This window comes from Brassica napus, chromosome A10, assembly GCF_020379485.1.
Source record: "Brassica napus cultivar Da-Ae chromosome A10, Da-Ae, whole genome shotgun sequence".
NCBI lineage: Eukaryota > Viridiplantae > Streptophyta > Magnoliopsida > Brassicales > Brassicaceae > Brassica > Brassica napus.
Genome location: NC_063443.1, coordinates 7,461,232 through 7,481,060, shown reverse-complemented (window position 1 = coordinate 7,481,060; position 19,829 = coordinate 7,461,232). Strand labels below are relative to the sequence as shown.

The window sequence follows — 19,829 nt, the reverse complement described above, 5'->3', positions numbered from 1 at the left end:
GTGACTCGAAAACTCATAAATAGAAAACACAAGAGGGAATCAAACTTGAGATATAAATAAACATTAATGTTTATACGTTAACTTTTTATCACTTTATCTATCAAAGTGATAGATAGTGTTATTAATAAGTGTAATTGTATAAATGTGACCCATTATATAAATCTTTCTATATTTTATCGACAGAATTGTAAACATAAATGTTTCTTCACTGTCTTAGGCCAGATCCAGAAATTGTGTTTGCTCTTATCCCAACTTCAAAGACTGATGCAGCGTTGTGTTGGCTCAGAACCAGGGTCGAAGGCATATCTTATTGGTTATGGCCTTATGGGGCACATGAACGTAAACATATTTTTCTCAAAAAAAGAGAGGTGAGGGAAAAGAAAGAAAGATCAAAAACGTTGTACCTTGTAAATGAACCAAATGGGTAAAATGTAATATACTCATTCGTTTAAATTTTTTACACACAGATGGAGTAATTTCATCTTTTACTCCTATTTAATACATTATTTTGTTTAATTTTATTATATAATGAATTAAAACAAAGGTAAAAACTGGAAATTATATTTAATATTTTCATTGGAAATATAAAACGATATTTATAATAAAACAAATTTGAAAATATAAAATGAAATTTAATGTGAAACAAAGGGAATATTCTTTAGCAAGTTTGTAACGACCGGTTCCTCCAAACGATATTTATATGCCACAAGTTATCATGTCCTACTATCGGTCCTATAATACCTAGACAAGTTTTTTTCGGTTTAAATTCACCAACCCAACTATATCCATAACTTTTACTTACAATCCTTCAAAGAGAGGAAATGGAAAGGGAAGGGGAACAAATAGAAAGCTCAATAAGGCAACTTCTAGACGTCTTTCCATATGAAATACTACACAACTCAAATACAGAACGATGAATGATTACCCGAAAGTAACATGATTCGAATGCAACATTAAATTATTGGCCACACCGAATATTTTCGTCCAGACATACCAAATGGACTAAATCCATCTACGCATAGCCCAAGATAAACATTACGAATATTTCTAGCGAAGTCAGCGTGTACCGTATTGACATGTTTCCAAGCTTTTGCATCTGATGGATGAGTGACCTCTCCATCCGTTTGGATATATTTGGCATGCCTATTTATCACTCCACTTGTTCTCTCAAATTGATATAATCTTTTCAACATATCTGTAATTGGTAGATACCACATTATTTAGTATGGTAGACTATTCAGTCCTCTTCCTTAAAATTTAAATATTGGCTTCATGCAGAAGCAACATTCTATTAACTTCTCATCGTCTTTCCAATATATTATAGAATCGCCGATGCAAAATCTATCATCTCCGCATGCAACCCAAGACTATAAACCAATTTATTAACCTTATAATAAGAATCAGTAGACATGTTTTCTTCTGGAAAATACTCTTTAAACAATTCAGTTCATGCATCATGCGAATATCAAATAAATTATGATATTTATCATCCTAGCTAATGCAATATGACCCAAGAAATGCACTTGCTTAGATGGTTGAGAGATAAATCCTCGGTCAAAGGGTTACTAACACCAATGAGAAAGATGGATAGAGTGAAAGGTCGCACAGAAGCTTGCGGATTGGACTTCTCATTTACCTTATAACGGCTTCCCCTTTGGATATCACATAACAAAGCGTTAGCCAAGTCGATTGCTATATATCACACTTTAACAATCTATGATGCTCACCAAGGAACAAAAGAGTTTGCACTCAGTTTATTAGAAAATGAACAAAGTTGTTTATTCAAAGAAGTACATAGGCCTTTTTTATATAACACAATGAGAAAAACAAAGAAAATAATTAAACATAAGTTTTCTATAATAATATAATTAATCGTATTTTATACGTACCATCAAATAAGTTTTCTTATAATTAATAATAATCACATAGATTATATTTTAAAATTTAATGTGAAATATAAAAACCATAATTTAAGTTGGTGTTTGAAATTGGGCTTTGTATTGTATTTTTCTTATATATATTGAAAACATTTTTATAATAGTTATTAGAAAATATGTTAGTAAAAATCAAATTTTGAATATATATATATATATATATATATATTGAATGAATTTTTGATATAAATCAATTTTAAATTATTATTTTGATTTGAATATATTATATATCAAATAACATAGACCCATTACTTTTTAATATAATGTAATGGACTTCCAATTTTAATAGCATAAACCCATTATTTTTTTCCTAACTTACTACTATCAATGTTTTCAAACAGTACTATTTTTTAACTATTATCTATATTGCCAAACAATCTTAATGTGTACTTCAACTTTAATAATATAGATGACATATATAGGAAACTTTTATCTTTGGTAGGTAGGAAAGTACCAACTGATTAACAACGAAACTATTTTACAAGTCTTTTACATACATATAACAAATAATTCACGACAACATATGTTTGGTATAGCAAACTACAAACATGTTTCCACTTACCATATTACTTTCACTTGTTCATTCGCCGCTCTGATTCATTGTAAAACATTTTGTCGTAACTAGTTTGTTACTTTACAACTATTTACGTTGATAGTTAACAGAAATTATTAACTCATCGCAAACTTATGTTAAATTTACAACGAAAAAAACATTCATCATAAAAAATTTATTATTTTAAAATTATTTTACGTCAATAGTCATCGGAAGCTATTAACTCATCATAAGTATACATCAGGTTTACATCGGAAGCTATTAACTCATCATAAGTATACATCAGGTTTACATCGAACGATTTTCATCGTAAACTTACATCAAATTTACAACGAAAAAACATTCATTATAAATAATTTATTATTTTAAAGCTATTTTACGTCGATAGTTATCGGAAGTTATAAATATACATCAGGTTTACAACTAACGATTTTCATTGTAAACTTTAATATTCATCATAACATTGCCGTCACCTGGTACTCAATTTAGGACGACCAAAATTAATTTGTTGTAAATTTTTGTTTTTAGACACATGTTTTCTTGTAATGTTTGTAGTTACTCAATATGTGTCTGTATACAGCCAAATATAGCTAAACGTCCATAACAAACTCGTGTACATAACCGTCTAGATGATAACACATGTACTTATATCACACACTCACTTAAGTTGTTTAACCATACTATATAAGCTCTCTACATACGATTGATAAGGTTCATGAGAAATATGTCTTTCAATCACTCTGTTAGTTTTTATTCTCAAATTTTTTTTGATCATTCACAAAAGTATCTAATTTAAAGTCCACATAAAAGCTAAAAATTCAGTATCTTTGTTTTGATCCATCCATAACACTTTTAGCCGGGACATTAGTCACGGGCGCAGAGATTTTGTAGGTTAAGATTTGGATCGGTCAAAAGTGTTTTGGTTACAGTCAACGTGGGTAGACTAATAAAATGACGTTATATGACTCAAAACCTTTTTTTTTTTTTTAAATAAGATGGAAATCTCAAAATCATGTCATCTAATTAAAAATTTGCCCCCTACTCATACCTTTTGTATTAAATTAATTTAGCTTTAGCTGTATCCCAAATTCCGAGACTGGATTGTAAATTTTTTTGAAATTTTCTTTAAAAGCCCATTATTACAATTTTCCGAATTACACCTTTCTTTTCTCGTCTCTCTCATTTTGTATTTATTAAATTCAAAATGTAATAATGTAATAAATATCTACTCCTTTGATTTATTTATTTATTTCTCATTTTACGAATTCATTTTCTCTTTCCAATTTCCTTCTGAAAACCCTAATTTCTCACATCTGTAAATCAATTTCTCCCTAAACTTAACCCACCCGTAGAAAAAAAAAGAAAAGAATCCAAAACTTCTGCTGGTAATTATGAGTGTTTTAGGAGAAATTCATCCGAAATTAAGGTTCCCCCATGGAAGCTTCGATCTTTCTCTTCACTAAGTTCACTTTGCAAGACTTCTTCTCCTTTCTCTTTTCTTACTCTTCTGAATCTCACTTCCTCTGGATCTCTCTCTCCTCTTTCTTTCTCTTGTCTGTACTTTTAAACTCAGAAGCTTGAACCTGTCGTGATCAGAAAGATTCCACTGTCCTCTTAAGCTTCTCCTAAACTGTCGGAATCTCTCCTTACAGAATCTAATGGAGGAGAGAGAAGGAACCAGCAACAACATCATAAGCAGCTTTGGTCTGAACCAACATGTAGCTCCTCCTCCTCCTACTGGTGGTGGTGGTGTCTACCACATGGACCCACCACGGTCCGAAAACCCTAACCCTTTTCCTGTCGGATTACCCAACACCACCGCCGCATCCGCATCTGCCTCCGTCGCGGCGGCTAAAGCTTCGGAGAATGCTGCTCCGCCTTTCAGCTTAACAATGCCGGTGGAGAATACGTCTTCTGAGCTAAAGAAGAAGAGAGGGAGACCGAGGAAGTATAACCCCGACGGTTCACTCGCTGTCACACTTTCTCCGATGCCCATCTCCTCCTCCGTTCCTTTGACGACGGAGTTTTCTTCTCGGAAACGGGGACGAGGGCGCGGAAGAGGAAGAGGACGAGGAAGAGGTCGAGGACTTGTAGAGCCGCCCATCAACAACAACAATTGGGTCAAGAATCCTCAGATGTTCGAATTCGACAACAGTTCTCCTGGTAATGCCCGCTTATATCTCTCTCTTGTCTTAGATTTATAGGAATCTTTATACAGTTCGTTTAAACCAATACGTGGCTTGTAATGGATCTTGTTCTCTTTTTCTTTTAGTTTGACTTGTTAAAAAGAAAAGTTGGAGTAAGGACAAAAGTTGTTGTCTAAAAGATATAGTGAATGCTTCTATCTGAAACACGAAATATACTGTCTGCTAAACTGGAATATTATCTTAAGGGGAGTATCATTTGATATAAGCACTGTGATTAAGTTGCATAATTGTTTTAACTTGGACTGTTTGGCAACTAACAACTTAAGATTCATCCTATCCTGATTTTTGTTACCTTAATAGTTTGTTAATTCTCGATTTATTTGATGTTTACTCTGCAGTTGTAAGAACTCCAGAAGTTGTTACTAGTGCAAGTTTTACGCCTCATGTGCTCACAGTAAATGCCGGCGAGGTACGTCCTTCTTTACTGTAATGTTTACAAGGAAAAAAAATATATATATATAAGTTTTCAGTTTTTAATATGAACACATATTATCACCATGCATAATTTCAAGATTTGTGACTGAATGGTAACAGGATGTGACGATGAAGATAATGACATTCTCTCAACAGAGCTCTCGTGCTATATGCATTCTTTCAGCAAACGGTCCCGTTTCTAATGTTACACTTCGTCAGTCTATGACATCTGGTGGTACTCTCACTTATGAGGTCTATTCTCTCTCTCTCTCTTTCTCTCTATCAGATTCATTTAAAGCTTTTTTTTTTACTGAATCTTAAGTTAACTATTTGTGGTTCAGGGTCATTTTGAGATTCTTTCTTTGACGGGTTCGTTTATACCAAGCGAGAGTGGAGGAACCCGAAGCAGAGCTGGAGGGATGAGTGTGTCTCTTGCAGGACCTGATGGTCGTGTCTTTGGTGGTGGACTCGCCGGTCTCTTTATTGCCGCTGGTCCTGTTCAGGTAACTAACTTAGACACCCTCCATTTCAATATAGATGATGTTTTAGAGAAGTTTTGTTGCTTCATAATATATGATCTGTGCACAAATTCATATAACTTTTTAACTTTATCAAAAACTGTATTTTTATTATTTCTATTTATAACTAAATAGTAGTTTTAAATTATATTTTTATACTTTTTGATAAAAAATAGTTTTTTTAATAGATATGCACTGGGTTAAAACATCATGTTATGAAACAGAGGGAGTATATAACATAATGAGGTGTTGATCTATCTCTTTAATGGACTCTACCTTTTTTTTTCTTGTTCTGAAGCATTGTTATCTATTTTCTCAGGTAGTGGTTGGGCGTTTTGTAGCGGGTCAGGAGGAATCGCAGCAGCAGCAGCAGCAACAGCAGATGAAGACGCAAAGAAGAGAAAGATTTGGGATCCCGACTTCAACACAAGCTTCTAACATCTCATTCGGTGGTGGCTCAGCGGAAGATCCAAAGGCTAGATATGGGCTGAACAAGCCTGTTGTTATTCAGGCACCACCAATGTCGGCACCTCCTGTACCCTTTTCGCAGCATGAGCCTCAGCCAAGCACTAACCCTGTCCAAGGTTACTACACAAACAACACTGCTGAACAGATCAGGGATCTCTTCTCTTCTCTCCCAGGAGAGGATGATGATGAAGATGATGATTTAGAAGGTGAAGATGGAGATGATGGAGAATTCGGAGACCATAGCGAATCTGACACCGAGGTTCCAAGCTGATGATTTAGTGAGAGTGAATGAGACATGGATCGCTCTTGATCTTGACCTCCTGCTTCGTTTTTTTCTTTGGTGCCTTGAGATTCTTTTGAGTGTAATGGGGTTTTTCTCCAGGTTTAGTTGTTTTATTAAACAGAGATGATCACTAAAGAGTTAGGGCTTATTAAAGGATGTAATGTTTAGGGTTCTTTGACTTGTTTTCTCTGTGTCCTTGTTGTAGAAGTGCAAAACTTTTAAAGTGTGTGTGCAAACTCTCTCATTTAATTTACTCTTCAGTGACTTCATTTTGAAACTCAAATGACTTTTGTTACTCTGCTCTCTCGAAAGTCATTTTCAGGTTTTAAATTTATTTGGCGTGTAACTAATTTTTCCTTATAAACAAGTACGTGTGCTCATATTTGTTAAACAAAGTGAATAAATAATTTTTAAAAAATTTGCCAAGTCTGGGACTATGAATTTGGTTAAAGCTATAATACGTCTTGACGATGATATGACTCGGAGTAACAAGAACGAAGATATCATTAGGTAAAGTTGGCATTAGATATCATTAGGTGTTTGACAAAAAAAAAAGATATCATTAGGTAAGTCATTAAAATTTCAAAAACTCTCAAGAAACCCAAATACATATAACAAGTTTATGAGACTTACAAAAGTTGGCATTCACACAGTGTTAATCACACTTAATGTCATTAGCTTAGTTGGAAAAAATATAAGGACAAAACTTAGAGGTCACATGATCAAGTAATGCTGATATAAAATCAGGTATTAGATGTGGTTTCAAACGTGAAAAAGATAAATTACTTTGGTGATGAATCTTGGTAGTCTAAAAAAAAGTTGGCATTCACATTGTAATACAAATTTTCTTTATGCCAATTCGAAATTACTTGTTTAATAGGAGTTCCAATTTTCAAGTACACAATTAGAAATGTTGGATATCGCCCATAGCTGGATAGCGTTTTAATACATATCTCAATTTGGTTTGGGAAATCGTATCATTTTGTCGGATTTATTTATCTATTAACTTTGTTTTTATCGTTTTTGGACATCAGCTTTGTTTTATTGACTTGTGGAATTGATGAACTAAATAAATTGTTTTTTTCTGTGTCGAACAAACCATAAAATAAATTGCGTTTTTGGTTGGTTGCAAGAGCTTAAGCCAATTGCTGCGAATTATTCACGCAAATCCTTGTTGAATCGTATCAGTGTTTTTCTGACCTTTGATTCTATGTGTTGGTGGTATCAGCTTCATTTTGCTTTTGTGTTTATAATGTAATTTTGTTTTGTAGCAAAAAAAATTCTGATTTGATTTAATCTTGCCTTTGATACAAATTTAGTTAAATTTGTGTTCACTTAGTAACACTGATATTAACGTGTGCTTCCAAATGTTTAAAGTATTTTTCATAATTATAAACAAAAGTGTGACAAGAGATCATTACTTTTAGGCTTTTCAATGGTAACTAAGAGAATGAAAAGTAACACTACATTTTTTTAACATATTTTAGAAAATTTACAATTCATGAGAAATAGTGGTTCTTTTTCATTTCTTTGTTTGTAGAGTATCATAGAACAAATATGTTCTTTATTGATTTTGTTAAAGAATCATCATTATTCATCATTCCTGAAATTTTATTACTATTCATTCATTTTCTATCTGTTTTTAGTGTTCATATAATGGTTACTAGTTAAACTCTCAGTAATTTCTCTATTTTCCATTGAGTATTAATTTTGTGAATGAATTCTTCAACTCGTCTACTAAGCAAGCACACACACTCCACTTCCATTTCATTTTCACTTCTAAACCCTTTGCTTTACTATTTATCCTTTCTCGTCCTTCTTTAAAAAGTCTGAATCAGGTTACAACCCAGAAAACATTATTTGCAAACCGGGTTTGCAGGTCAACGATTGACCAGAACTGGTGTGTTTGGAGGAGAGAAACGACTCAGACATAAGCTCAGATTCTTGTGAACTGGTCTTCGAGGTGAGACTCGGCTTGGATTTCTCAAAATCCGATTTGGAAGAGAGACTCGATATCAACATGGGTTGCTGCGCACCAGAGGTTGACTCATCTTCGGAACCCGATTTAGAGATGTCCAATATGATTAAGATGATGATGAAGTTACAGAAGAGGAACATAAATAAAGAATTTGAACCTGTTTTGTTCACGAACTCCAAGACAAAATCTATCATCTTCGCAATAAGAAAGAGAGAGTAGAGAGGAAGAGATACAGAGAAGAAAAGTTATTTGTTAAAAAAGATTCTTTCCAAAGTTTTTATAAATAGAAGAGAAACTTTTTAGACAAGTAGATATTGATTATACTGCTAAATAAAGTTGTTAAAATTTTAATTGTTTAATGATAATATGTATAAATGATTATTGATAAGAGGGATTTACACTTTAAGAGAATTTTTGACATTTTATTTCTAAGAAGAGATTCCTTGCCAGCTAAGTTGTGATAAGTCATCCTATCACCTAAGTCTTTTACAGCACATGAGTCCTTGTTAACTTAACAGTCATTCTAGACTCTAATACATAATAATAGAACTGGGCTTAGACACCTTTCAACGGGGCAGAGGGTTTCAGCAGTTGTAAAGAATCACAAAATAACAAAGGTGACAACTTTTTTTAAAACGTTGGTAAATCATTAATATTACATACTATGAAAAATATTACATAGACGATACTACAGTCGACAATTCTACATATCATATGAAGTTATGAGGATTCACATCTGACTTCATCATCCTAAACCACATTATAAGATCCACCCCTTATGGTATTTCTTACACCATGCGGAAGATCTTTTATATGCATTTTTTAAATATTATGCATAATTCGCTTTCTCTAAGACTTGAAACTACAGACTTCGTGCTGTAAAAGTATAACTGAACCCTTAATCAAACCATTGAACTAAATGGACTTCTACAATGACAACCTTATATACAAACACATTTAATGACATAAACTTATATAGGAACATGGTTAACATACCAACATTAATTTCTATACGTGACTGGTTTACAAACTAACATTAAAGCAAAGTAACATCATATACCATTTCAATTTCTGAAAATAACTCTTGAAACCAAAGAAGATATCTGGAATTCCACAATGACAAACTTATATACAAACACGTTTAATGATAAATCCAGATACATGTTGCTTGCCCACCCTACCTATAATAACATCATATACCATTTTTATTGTTGAAAATAACTCTTGAAACCAAAGAAGTTCACTTAACGTGTCAGCATTTCAAAAAGATGACCAAGATACCAAATTGTGTTTTCAGTGTCTTCCTAAACACCAAAGGACCTCCTAAATGGATAGCCAACTTGTAAGCAACCTACAAGTTATAGGATAAGAAGCCTAATCCACATCATATCAAGCAAAAAGGGTTAATTTTTTATTTGAACAGGAAAGAAATCTTTGTCCAACCTCTCTTTATATAGCTGAAACTTGTCAATTTCTTTCCTTTTTTCTAAGCCACATGACCTTCCTCGGCCGCCTCTCTTCTCAACCGAGATGATTTCATTTACATGATAGGTCTCGTCGAGGGACACAATCTATCTCTAACAATAACCCCCCCCCCCCCCTTCAGTTCATTGCAAGAGAGGAAATTGATGTCGATAAATTAGATAGAATGGGCCAATAATGTAAACAAACTAGGCGTTATGCGTCTTTCAAATTATGTTTTTGTTCCTAGTTGACATCTCGGTGATCACGGGATGCGATCTTGGTTTTCCAAGTTTAATTTGGTTCAAAACTGAACCAGAAGCGGTTTAATTTCAAACTGCTTTTCCAGGTTTTTGAGAAGTAGAATTGTTGCCTCCCCGAAATTCGGGACGTAGCCTCTCTTGTGGGTCCACTAAACAAAATGATGTTCTTTCGAGTTTCGCATCGGGTTTTCTGTAAATATGATTCTCATTTTCTCATTTCCCCCACTTCTTCTATCATATCAAGATAGATTTTCACTCTCTATCTCTCCAATCTCCGCATTTTTGATATAATTTTTCCAATTTTCTACCACTTTATTTGTGATTTCTCCGAACTGCTTTGCCTTCTTCGTCTGTTCGTCGAGAAGATTTCTTAAATCCATAAATGTTGGACTAAAGGTAAGGGGGCATTGTTGATGGATCAGACTCGGATGAGTGTAGATCTTTTTCCAATTCGAATCAAAGATACAAATTGGTGCTGGGAGGCATAACAACCGTAGATCATGCCCAACTTCATTTGGTCCATATTTTTGTGAACTTGCGGCGAGATGAGGAAACCATGAAATCTCTTATCAAGAAGAGGTTGACAATTTGAAGAAGCTAACATGGATCCTGATATGTCCGAATTAGATACACAAAGGGTCGTCCTTACATCTTTGGATCTTCATCTGAAGTAGAAAGCCGATCATAAAGGTTCGTATGCCAGGAAGAAATCCTCAAAGCTGATATACGGCCATCAGTCGTAGTAGTCTAGAACTAGGTTGTACATCTTTTGAAATGTTCTACAGTACAAGGTGTGAAGATACTCACTAAACACCTAGGTGTTAGGGTAGATTTTACTTTCTTGATTCAAAAATTGGATCAACAACCGTGGATGATACCTCTTGTAGGAATATGCATGCATTTATGAATCGTGGTTCCAGAAAGACAGCATGTTGTGGTTCCCCATTCCACATATCATCACATCTTACTGTGATAGACAACAAATTGACTGGAACACCAAAATTCAAGTTAATTTTTGGGTTCCGTAGTATTTTAATGACTCCATGTGTATCATGTGTGGTAGTTGACTAGAACATCAAAATTCCTTACTCGGTAGAATGTGGAAACGAAAAAGAGATCCAACCAGCAATGGAAAAGTCAATAACAATATCATTTCCTATGTTGACAGCCTCGGGAAACCATCTCAAAACGGGGCTCAAAACCTGATGCAAATTATCAATTCCATGTTGATACCCCTCTAGATCTCGTACCAGCCACTGAGCCACTGAAATCTAAGACAAAAAAAAATGAAAGTCCTCGAAGAAAGTTATGGCCGCAAAGGCCAAAGACGATGATTTTGCCACAACAGCTAAGGAATTATTGAGTTGTATGTAGAGTCGTCCAATCTTCACCCATCAAACACAAAGGTACAAGTGGCCAAAAAGACCTTAGTTGGCGACTTCTCATCCTCTCAAGACAATGATCTTATTGTGGAACGGATCTTTCCAGAAACGGCAAAGCACACATTCAGGGGCAGAGGCACATGAGAGCTAGGGGGTCAGCTGATCCCTATAGATTTTAATTATCTACACTAGTTTATGAGAATTTGTAGTACTGACCCCACTCAAAATATTTTATTGACCCCAACAAAATTCAAGCCTGCTTTTTTTTTAACACTGAATTTTCATTAGGTTAACAAGGTACAAAGGTGGAATACATTGGAGAGATTCACGACAATAAAAACAGAGCTGGCGAGCCATTACAAGACCCCCGAAAAATTAAGCTAGGCGAAGAAAAGAACTTTCCTAGAAACATGCAAGTCTCCGGAAGCCATAATCATAAATACACACTTAGAATATAATCAAAACAGATCTGATCCAATACATAAAACACTGAATAAACAAAAAAAAACATTGGGAAGAGAAGGATTTTAAGGAAAACAACACCAAGGTCGAAACTTTATTGATGGAAATCAAATACCTCACTCATTATATTGCTCCGAAACGGTAAAGGAGCCACGAGCATAACCATATGATACAACCAAGGAAGAAGCAGTGAAGAACTGGTTTACCTGACGACTTCCAGCGACCTGTTGCTAATGAGCCGAAGCTCCAAATCCAAAGATTAGAGGATGAGCGATCCTGCTGATCCCAACAGCTTCATCACCAGAGTCTACTATCAAACCATGAAAACCGAAGAAGAAACAACTCCGAACAAGAGGCAAGGACCGAAAGCCAACGATCTGATCCAAGGTCTTAAAACCATAGAAACACTACACATCGATGATCAAAGAACGTGGAAAGGATATGCACTCAGTCAGAGAGTAAAGAATCAACTTCGAGATTTTCGATCTAGATCTAGATCCACAAGAGAAAGATACTTAGGTGATCACAAAAGGCTATATAAGCAAGCAGAGAAACTAAGAGAACTTTTAAAATAAATCCCGACTGACGTTGTGGCTGTGGGAGCCCACAAACGTCGGCCGGAAAACAGAATTGATCGGAGAAGAAAATAGAGTAGATAGGCTTTTGTTTTGAGAGAGAGATGGTTTATTTACATATTTTCCAAGCCTACATTAGTTCAGTTAAAAATAATTACTTGAATATTTCAAAAGTAATCTAAATCCACATGTACATCATTTTCTTTCTCAAATCCATATGAGTAAACCATACCACTTAAAATGGGGTTATTGCAAAAATTAAAACTCATGTATATCTTATTAAAAAAGTTAAAGGATAATTACTAAAACTATTTCTTCCGTAATCTTTATTTCTCCTATAACAAAAGCTACAACCGTGTATTTTATAAATTTTAATTGTCTAGTTTAGGATATATAATTTTAAGAAATAGCTTTGAAATATATTAAAGCACTTTCTATTGATCATATTTTTGATTTATTAAGTAAAAACATTTAAATTATAAAAATAAGCATTTTAAATAAAAATCGGGTGAGACAATAACTTACATAGAAATTGCTATGTAAATTTAATTTAAATAAAATTATGAATAATAAATTACAATAGTAATAGTTTAGTTATATATTATTAAAATTAATTAGTTTCATTACTATAAAATATTTTCTAAGGTTTCCAAACATAAATAATGATAAAATGTTTATTTAATATAATATTTATTTAATAAATAAATAAATATATGATATATTGACACCGTATTTTATATAAATATATAATATAATATTATTGACACCCTTAGAAAAAAAATCTGCTTCCGCCGCTGCACACACTTGCTGATGGAGTGGTCTAGTTACTACCGAAATAAGTCAGAACCGAGCTGCGTGACACGGTGGAGTCTGGTATGCCTCAGAGGATACTCCTCTGGTAAACAATTTGGATGCTCCTGCTGAGTTCTTTCAACAAATAAAAAGCGGCATGAGGCTTTTTTTTTTTCCTCAAGTGCATTACTTGACTTTTCCAGTCAAGTATCATGAAATCGCCTGAGCTTGGCATTGTTGTAAGTAACTGGATCTTTATTCATTTAGCTCCTCTCTTTTTTTATTGTGAATTGACTGTCAACATTTTTTTATTATTCTTCCTATTATGCTGCTCACATCAACCTGATGGTGTTTGACTACGATAACGCTCTGAAGAAGAAGGAAGTTGACGTTCATAGGGCCTTGGGGGCAGCCAAGGTGAAATCAGACATGCTTGTTAAGTTTTAAGTTTAAAACCAATTTAGGACTCACATAAAACCGACCTTGGCTATTGTGGCAAACAGAACCAAATTCAAAATATGATTCTAATAAAACAATTATCTAAAACAACAACACACTGAACAGTTTCAAACATCATCAACAAGAAGGGAAAAAGCAGAAGAGCATATTTTCTTAACTCTAATAAACACAAGAAAAGGCGACTAACACCAAACCCTTCCTTGATTCCTAAAGGTACATCACAACTCATATGGTTCCTCAGAGACAGCTGCTACAGTTCCCAAGCTCATGAACAACAGCTTCCACGGAGGGTCTCTCAATGGGAGATTCATGAGTACACAGCCACGCGATTCTCGCAAGCTTGGTGGCTTCGTATTCAAAGAACTTCCCCTGGAGATTTGGGTCAATGTAATCATGAAACCTACACGCTTCAGTTCCAAGCTTCACCAGACTCCTAACCTCCTGTTTCCCAGAGAGTATCTGAAACACAAGAACCCCAAACGCATAGACATCGGACTTCTCGGTGAATCGTCCTGTCGTGGTGTATTCTGGAGCTAGATATCCCATTGCCGCACTGTCTTTGACTGCAGAGAAGACAATGTCGTTTGTGAGAAGTGTGTGTAGACCGGAGTTTGCGAGCAAGGGACTGTATCGCTGGTCGATCAAGACTTTCTCAGCTGAGATGTTTTGGTGAACTAAAGCCGGTTTGTTTCCTTTGTATGAATGCAGGTAAGCAATTCCTAAAAATCAAAAGCATACATAAGATTAAACACAAGAGAGAGGAAAAAAAAAAGAAAAAGAAAAAAGCATACCCTTAGCGATGCCTTTGGCGATGGATACTCTAGTAGACCAATCAAGAACATGAGTATCTCCATCTTTGAGATCAAGATAGCTCAGTAGATTTCCATTGGGAGCATAATCATAGATGAGGAAGCATTCTCCACGTCCTCTTGAACAGCAGAAGCCTCTAAGCCTCGCCAGATTTTCATGTTTGAGAGACGCCAGCATGTTGAGTCCTTTCAAGAACTCCGGCTCTTCGGATCTGCAGCTTGTTTTACTAAACCGTTTGATGGCGACAGCAGAGCCATCCCTCAAGATTCCTTTGTAAGTCGCCGAGAAGTTACTTCTTCCGAGCAGATTCACTTCCGAGAAATACTGAGTAGCTGTCTCAACCTCTTCCAGGTTGAATCTAAAGCTCTGGATAACCTCCTGATCAAAGATGCTGAGATTCCTATTGTCTGAAAGCGGATCCCAACCGCTGGAATATTCAAGACTGGCCAATGGAGAACTACCCTTGTTCTTCCTTCCTTTGGCGTTGAGTCCGGTTTCAGACATCTCATAAGCAGTTGAAAGCTTCTGTTTGCGTCTGCGGTAGTGTGTGAACAAGAGGATGCTTACGGCGGACAAGGCGATGGTCGAGACAACCAGACCGATCAAGATTGAACCTTGGTGAGAATTTGGAGAAGGAGCACCACTACATTCAGTTCCATTGCAAGGTAACTGAAGATCAGCTGACTCCGGTATAGCCCTCGATGGAAAACCGTTCACGGTTGCACTATACGGCTTTGGTTCCTCGGGAGCTGTGCCATTGCAAGGTTTCAAAGGCGAGAACTCAGCTCCACATAGCCCCAAGTTGTTCTCAAAAGCAAAACCTTCATTCAGTCTCTTCAGTACTGTCAAACATAAAATCCAAATGAGTAAATGCTACACAAATGCATAATGTTTGTTTCTAATAAAGTGATGGAAACAGTAATAATATTACCAGGAGGTACATTGCCAGAGAGAGAGTTGTTGCGGATATCGAGGACTCTAAGCAGAGGAGGGACAGCTAGTTTACCAGGCACGGAACCAAAGAGGTGATTGTAGCTCAAATCTAGCCGCTCTAACGCGTTTAAATCCCCTAAACTGGCGGGTATAGCACCGCTGAGTTTGTTGGACTGAAGAGCAAGAACACTGAGCTTCTTCAGTGAACCAATCTCCCTTGGAATGCTTCCTGTCAAATTGTTGTAACACAGCTGCAAAACTACACCACAAAACCAGAAACAAGCTTTAAAGTTCAGTTTTTGTCTTAACTTCATATACACACACAAATACACAGGAGGTTGAGAAGCGAGTTCTAGATTAGGAAACGTGGCCCTAGTACTAATTCAAACTCCAAAGTTAAAGTCTTTTGAAGTAATTCAATCAATAAATCTAAATGAACAAGATTATTCTAGAGAAAGTACAATCAATTCAAGTCCGTATTAATTAGGAGGCAGAAAGCAATCAATGGTTCAAATTCAAAGTTTGTGTCTTATATTTTGAAGTAGCATAAAGTTCTTGACTTTTCTTCCTTGTAGTAAAGTTACAAAAAGGAAAAAAAAAAATTAAATCCCAAACAAAGGACATGAAAAGGACGTTTGAAGACACATCATTAACGCAATAAATTCAATAAAACAAAAAGTCTTGTAACATTTTCAGATTTCAAAATCTTCATTGAATAATCTTGGGACAAGATCTATCTTGAATGATGAATTGATTAAAATAAACTAACCTTGCAAGCTTTCCATCTTCCCAATGTGAGAAGGAATCTCCCCGGAGAGATTGTTAACATTGAGGTAAAGATCCGTAAGCTCCGACAAGTTACCGAGTTCTCTAGGGATGTCTCCGACAAGAGCATTGTAATGCAAGAACAGACCCGTCAAGTGTTTAAGCTCTGCAATGGCCGGAGAGAGTTTACCGGAAAGCCCTTTCCCTTGTAGAGATATGTTGGAAACTTGTCCTTTCCAATCGCAGCCAACGCCTTCGAAGTCTTTGCATAGATCTCCATTGATGCTCCATGAAACGAGGTGTTTGCCTTCTGGGTCTAGCTCCTTTTTAATGTCTAACAGTGTCTGTAACTCGTCGGTGGGTACTGATCCGACCCGGTTAAAGAAAATGAGGAGGAGAGGAAGAAGTTGCAGCAGCATTTGTGTCGGCGCCATTTTTGTTTTTTAACTAGGGTTTGTTTTTGAGCTCGAGAAGCTGCTTCAGAAGCTAAAGCTTTAGCTAAAAGAGATTGATTTCAGATTTCTTTACTTTTCTTTCTCTCTCATTCTCTATTGAAACTCGGTTTTTAAGGGAGGAGAGAGAAGATAAAAGACAGAGAGATGTCGCGTGCTTTGTCCATTCAGACAAAAAGATTAATCGAAAGGAGTGTTGTGTAGTTGTGTGTTGTGTTCTGTTTCAGAGAATCTATGAGATTGTTTTAAAGGTGATCGTCCAATCTTTTTAAAGTTAATATGAACCGTTGGATCTGTTAGAATTTATTTTTGGTGATTTTAGTTATGGTAAGATGGTTCGCATGGTATCTTTTCTTCTCGCTCATTGGTATTGGTCAAGTAGCTTCTCCCTTTCACCATGCATGTTCTCTTTATTTTTAGTTTATAATATTATTCAAATTCTATTTGGCATTGTATTCTTTCCTATATTACTAACTAGAAAACAAATTATTTCAAAATCTTTCTATACATTAAGTTTACTATATATATATATATATATATATATTAAGAATTGTTTATAAATTATTGTTGTAAAACTTAATATTAAATTATCAAAATGGTAAAAATAGTTTAGTGGTTAGACTGATCTATGATGGCTTAGTCGTTGAAAATTTTATCAAGGGATTGCGGGATCTAGATTAAAGTATTTTCACTATCATTTCAGTCTTTTTTTTTTCTTCAAACGGCTATTCTATTACTCAAGCTGCTATTATAAACCATATATGGTTTGCACTCACTCACTTCTAGCATCTTCAGTGGGTTAGTAACTTTTTTGTCTATGCGTTTCGAAGGGAAAAATGTCTATTTCATGCTGAAATTTAACCGTTGTGTCTATTTTTCCCCGAAATTTGTAATAATATGTATTTCATACTGAACTAAATAAAGATTCAAACAAACTACATGAATTTTACGTCGTGCTTTTTCATTCCCGAACTTTACATTAGTGCATATTACATACTGAACTAAACAGAAATTCAAAAATACTACACAAACTCTCAAAATTGTGCTTATATATATATATAATAACCATCAAAGTGCTAGTCATCCGTTAATTTTATCAAAAAGACGTCATTTTAGATAGATTCGGTAAAATTAAAAATTTAGAAACACTAGATGAACTCTCAAAATCGTGCTTATATATATAAACTGTCAAACGTGTTTGTCATCCGTTAAGTTATCAAAATGACGTCATTTTGGATAAATTTTATAAAATTTAAAAATAATTATTCAAAATGACGTTGTTTTGATAAATTAACGGATTGCTAACACCTTTAACGGTCAATATATTTATATATACACGATTTTAAGAATTCATATAGTATTTTTGAAATTTTGTTTAGTTCAGTATGAAATAGCACTACTATAAAGATTGGAATAAAAAGGCACGACATATAAAGTTTATGTAGTATTTTGAATTTTTGTTTAGTACAATATGAAATACGCGCTACTATAAAGTTCGGAAATGAATAGGCACGAAACATAACACACAAAAAACTCTTGTGAGTTTCGAACACACATAGATTATTAGAATCTAGAAAAAGAGTATTCATTATAAACCTCTTCGAAAAAGAAATTAACAAAAACTGCTTACATTCATCAAAACCTATTATTACAATTTCTTTTTGCACACAAGAGTGAATTAATGAAGTAAAGAGGGATAGAATTTGAAAGTACCATAGAGGAATATATTGAAATTTGAAATGAACAATGAAAGATTTCTCTCAATGCTCGTATCATGAACCATGTCAATTTCAGCTCCATCCATCTCAATTCTTCACTCTCCGCGGATGATCCACTCAATTCAATTAGGTAGATAGATAGATTTTTAGTTTCTACGCATCGTCATCGGTCGAGGATTAGGCTTAACCTTCTTGCGACGAGGGGGCATTGTCATTTATGTACATGTCAAAGAAAATTCAATCTCAAAATCATTTCTCAAATCGAGTTGTTATAAACTCTAATTCATATATTTAAAACCCTAGTTCCTAAATTGAACATCTAAAACCTAATCCAAAATTGATGGTCACTTACCTTTAGTAGAAGATGAGAGGTGTTATGAATACGACGAGAAGAGGATGAATTTCGTGTTAAGAGTGAAAATAGAAATTAATTGGACAAAGGGAAAGGGAGATAAGAATGAGGTCAAATGAAGAAGAGAGGAAAGAGGATATGAAGTTGCCAAAAAAAAAAGGAAAGAGGACATGTCAAAATTTGAAGGATTGGGGTCAAAAACTAATTTTATTGGAAGGGTGGGTCTGACCCGAATTTAGTTCAGTTGAGTTGTAATTACTAGTATTTATCTAGAGTAAAATTGTTACCAAGGGCATGATTAAATTCAGTCTCTGAGCCGGGATTCCTAATTCATGATTTGACATTTTTTATTTTTTATTTTTTATTTTTTTTTTACACTTTTCGACTAAAAACAACTCTTATATTTCTTACTTAAGAGACAGTTCTTATTTTTTCTTAGTTAAAATCTTGAAAAAAAACTAAGAATCGTCTCTTAACTGAAGCTAATAACTCCAGTTAAGAGACTGAGGTTAATCACGGTCCAATAAAATTTCATTAAAAATAATTAAATAATTCAAAAACATAACAAGTTTAATTTACAGTTTTTTTTCCAAAGTACGGTGCCGTTTTAATTAGACGAAAAATATTAAAAAAACTCAACTAGTTATTGTTTCATGAAACTTTATTAATAATCAAAGTACTCCAATGTTAACGAAGCTTTAGTGACATTTAGCATACGGCCGGCCAGACGGAGATATTCTTTGGAAAATCGTATCATCTGATCAAAATTTAGTCTAGTGATATGGGTAACTGATAAAAAAAGAGAAAACAACATAGTTTCAAATCTCAAATTAAAATACAGTATCACGTCCTAATTTGTATTTGGGCCAGCTATAGCAAAAGTCCACTCAAATATCATCACCAACTATCGCTTTGTCAGAAAACTTACTAAAATATCATCTACAAAGCACAATGCTTATATTAATTCAGTTACATCCAATTTGCTCTCTCGGATGCAATGAGTGATACTAAAAGATCATGTACAAAGCACAATGCTTATCTTCCTTCATT

The 19,829-nt window shown here is 34.6% G+C and overlaps 2 protein-coding genes across 2 annotated transcripts; one reads left to right on the top strand and one right to left on the bottom strand.

The window, feature by feature from the left end:
* Positions 1-3,736: 3,736 nt before the first annotated feature.
* Positions 3,737-6,672, top strand: LOC106402988 (AT-hook motif nuclear-localized protein 4). The gene is made up of 5 exons (XM_013843814.3): positions 3,737-4,650; positions 5,033-5,103; positions 5,229-5,360; positions 5,450-5,611; positions 5,946-6,672. The coding sequence occupies exons 1-5, from the start codon at positions 4,146-4,148 to the stop codon at positions 6,363-6,365; spliced, it is 1,290 nt and encodes a 429-aa protein (XP_013699268.1). The 5' UTR covers positions 3,737-4,145; the 3' UTR covers positions 6,366-6,672.
* Positions 6,673-13,800: 7,128 nt separating this feature from the next.
* On the bottom strand, positions 13,801-17,193 carry LOC106405972 (BRASSINOSTEROID INSENSITIVE 1-associated receptor kinase 1-like). Its single transcript, XM_013846541.3, has 4 exons — positions 16,262-17,193; positions 15,491-15,751; positions 14,541-15,401; positions 13,801-14,468 (listed from the first exon to the last, which is right to left on the bottom strand). Exons 1-4 carry the CDS (start codon positions 16,689-16,691, stop codon positions 13,987-13,989), a joined length of 2,034 nt encoding a protein of 677 aa, XP_013701995.2. The 5' UTR covers positions 16,692-17,193; the 3' UTR covers positions 13,801-13,986.
* Positions 17,194-19,829: the final 2,636 nt, after the last annotated feature.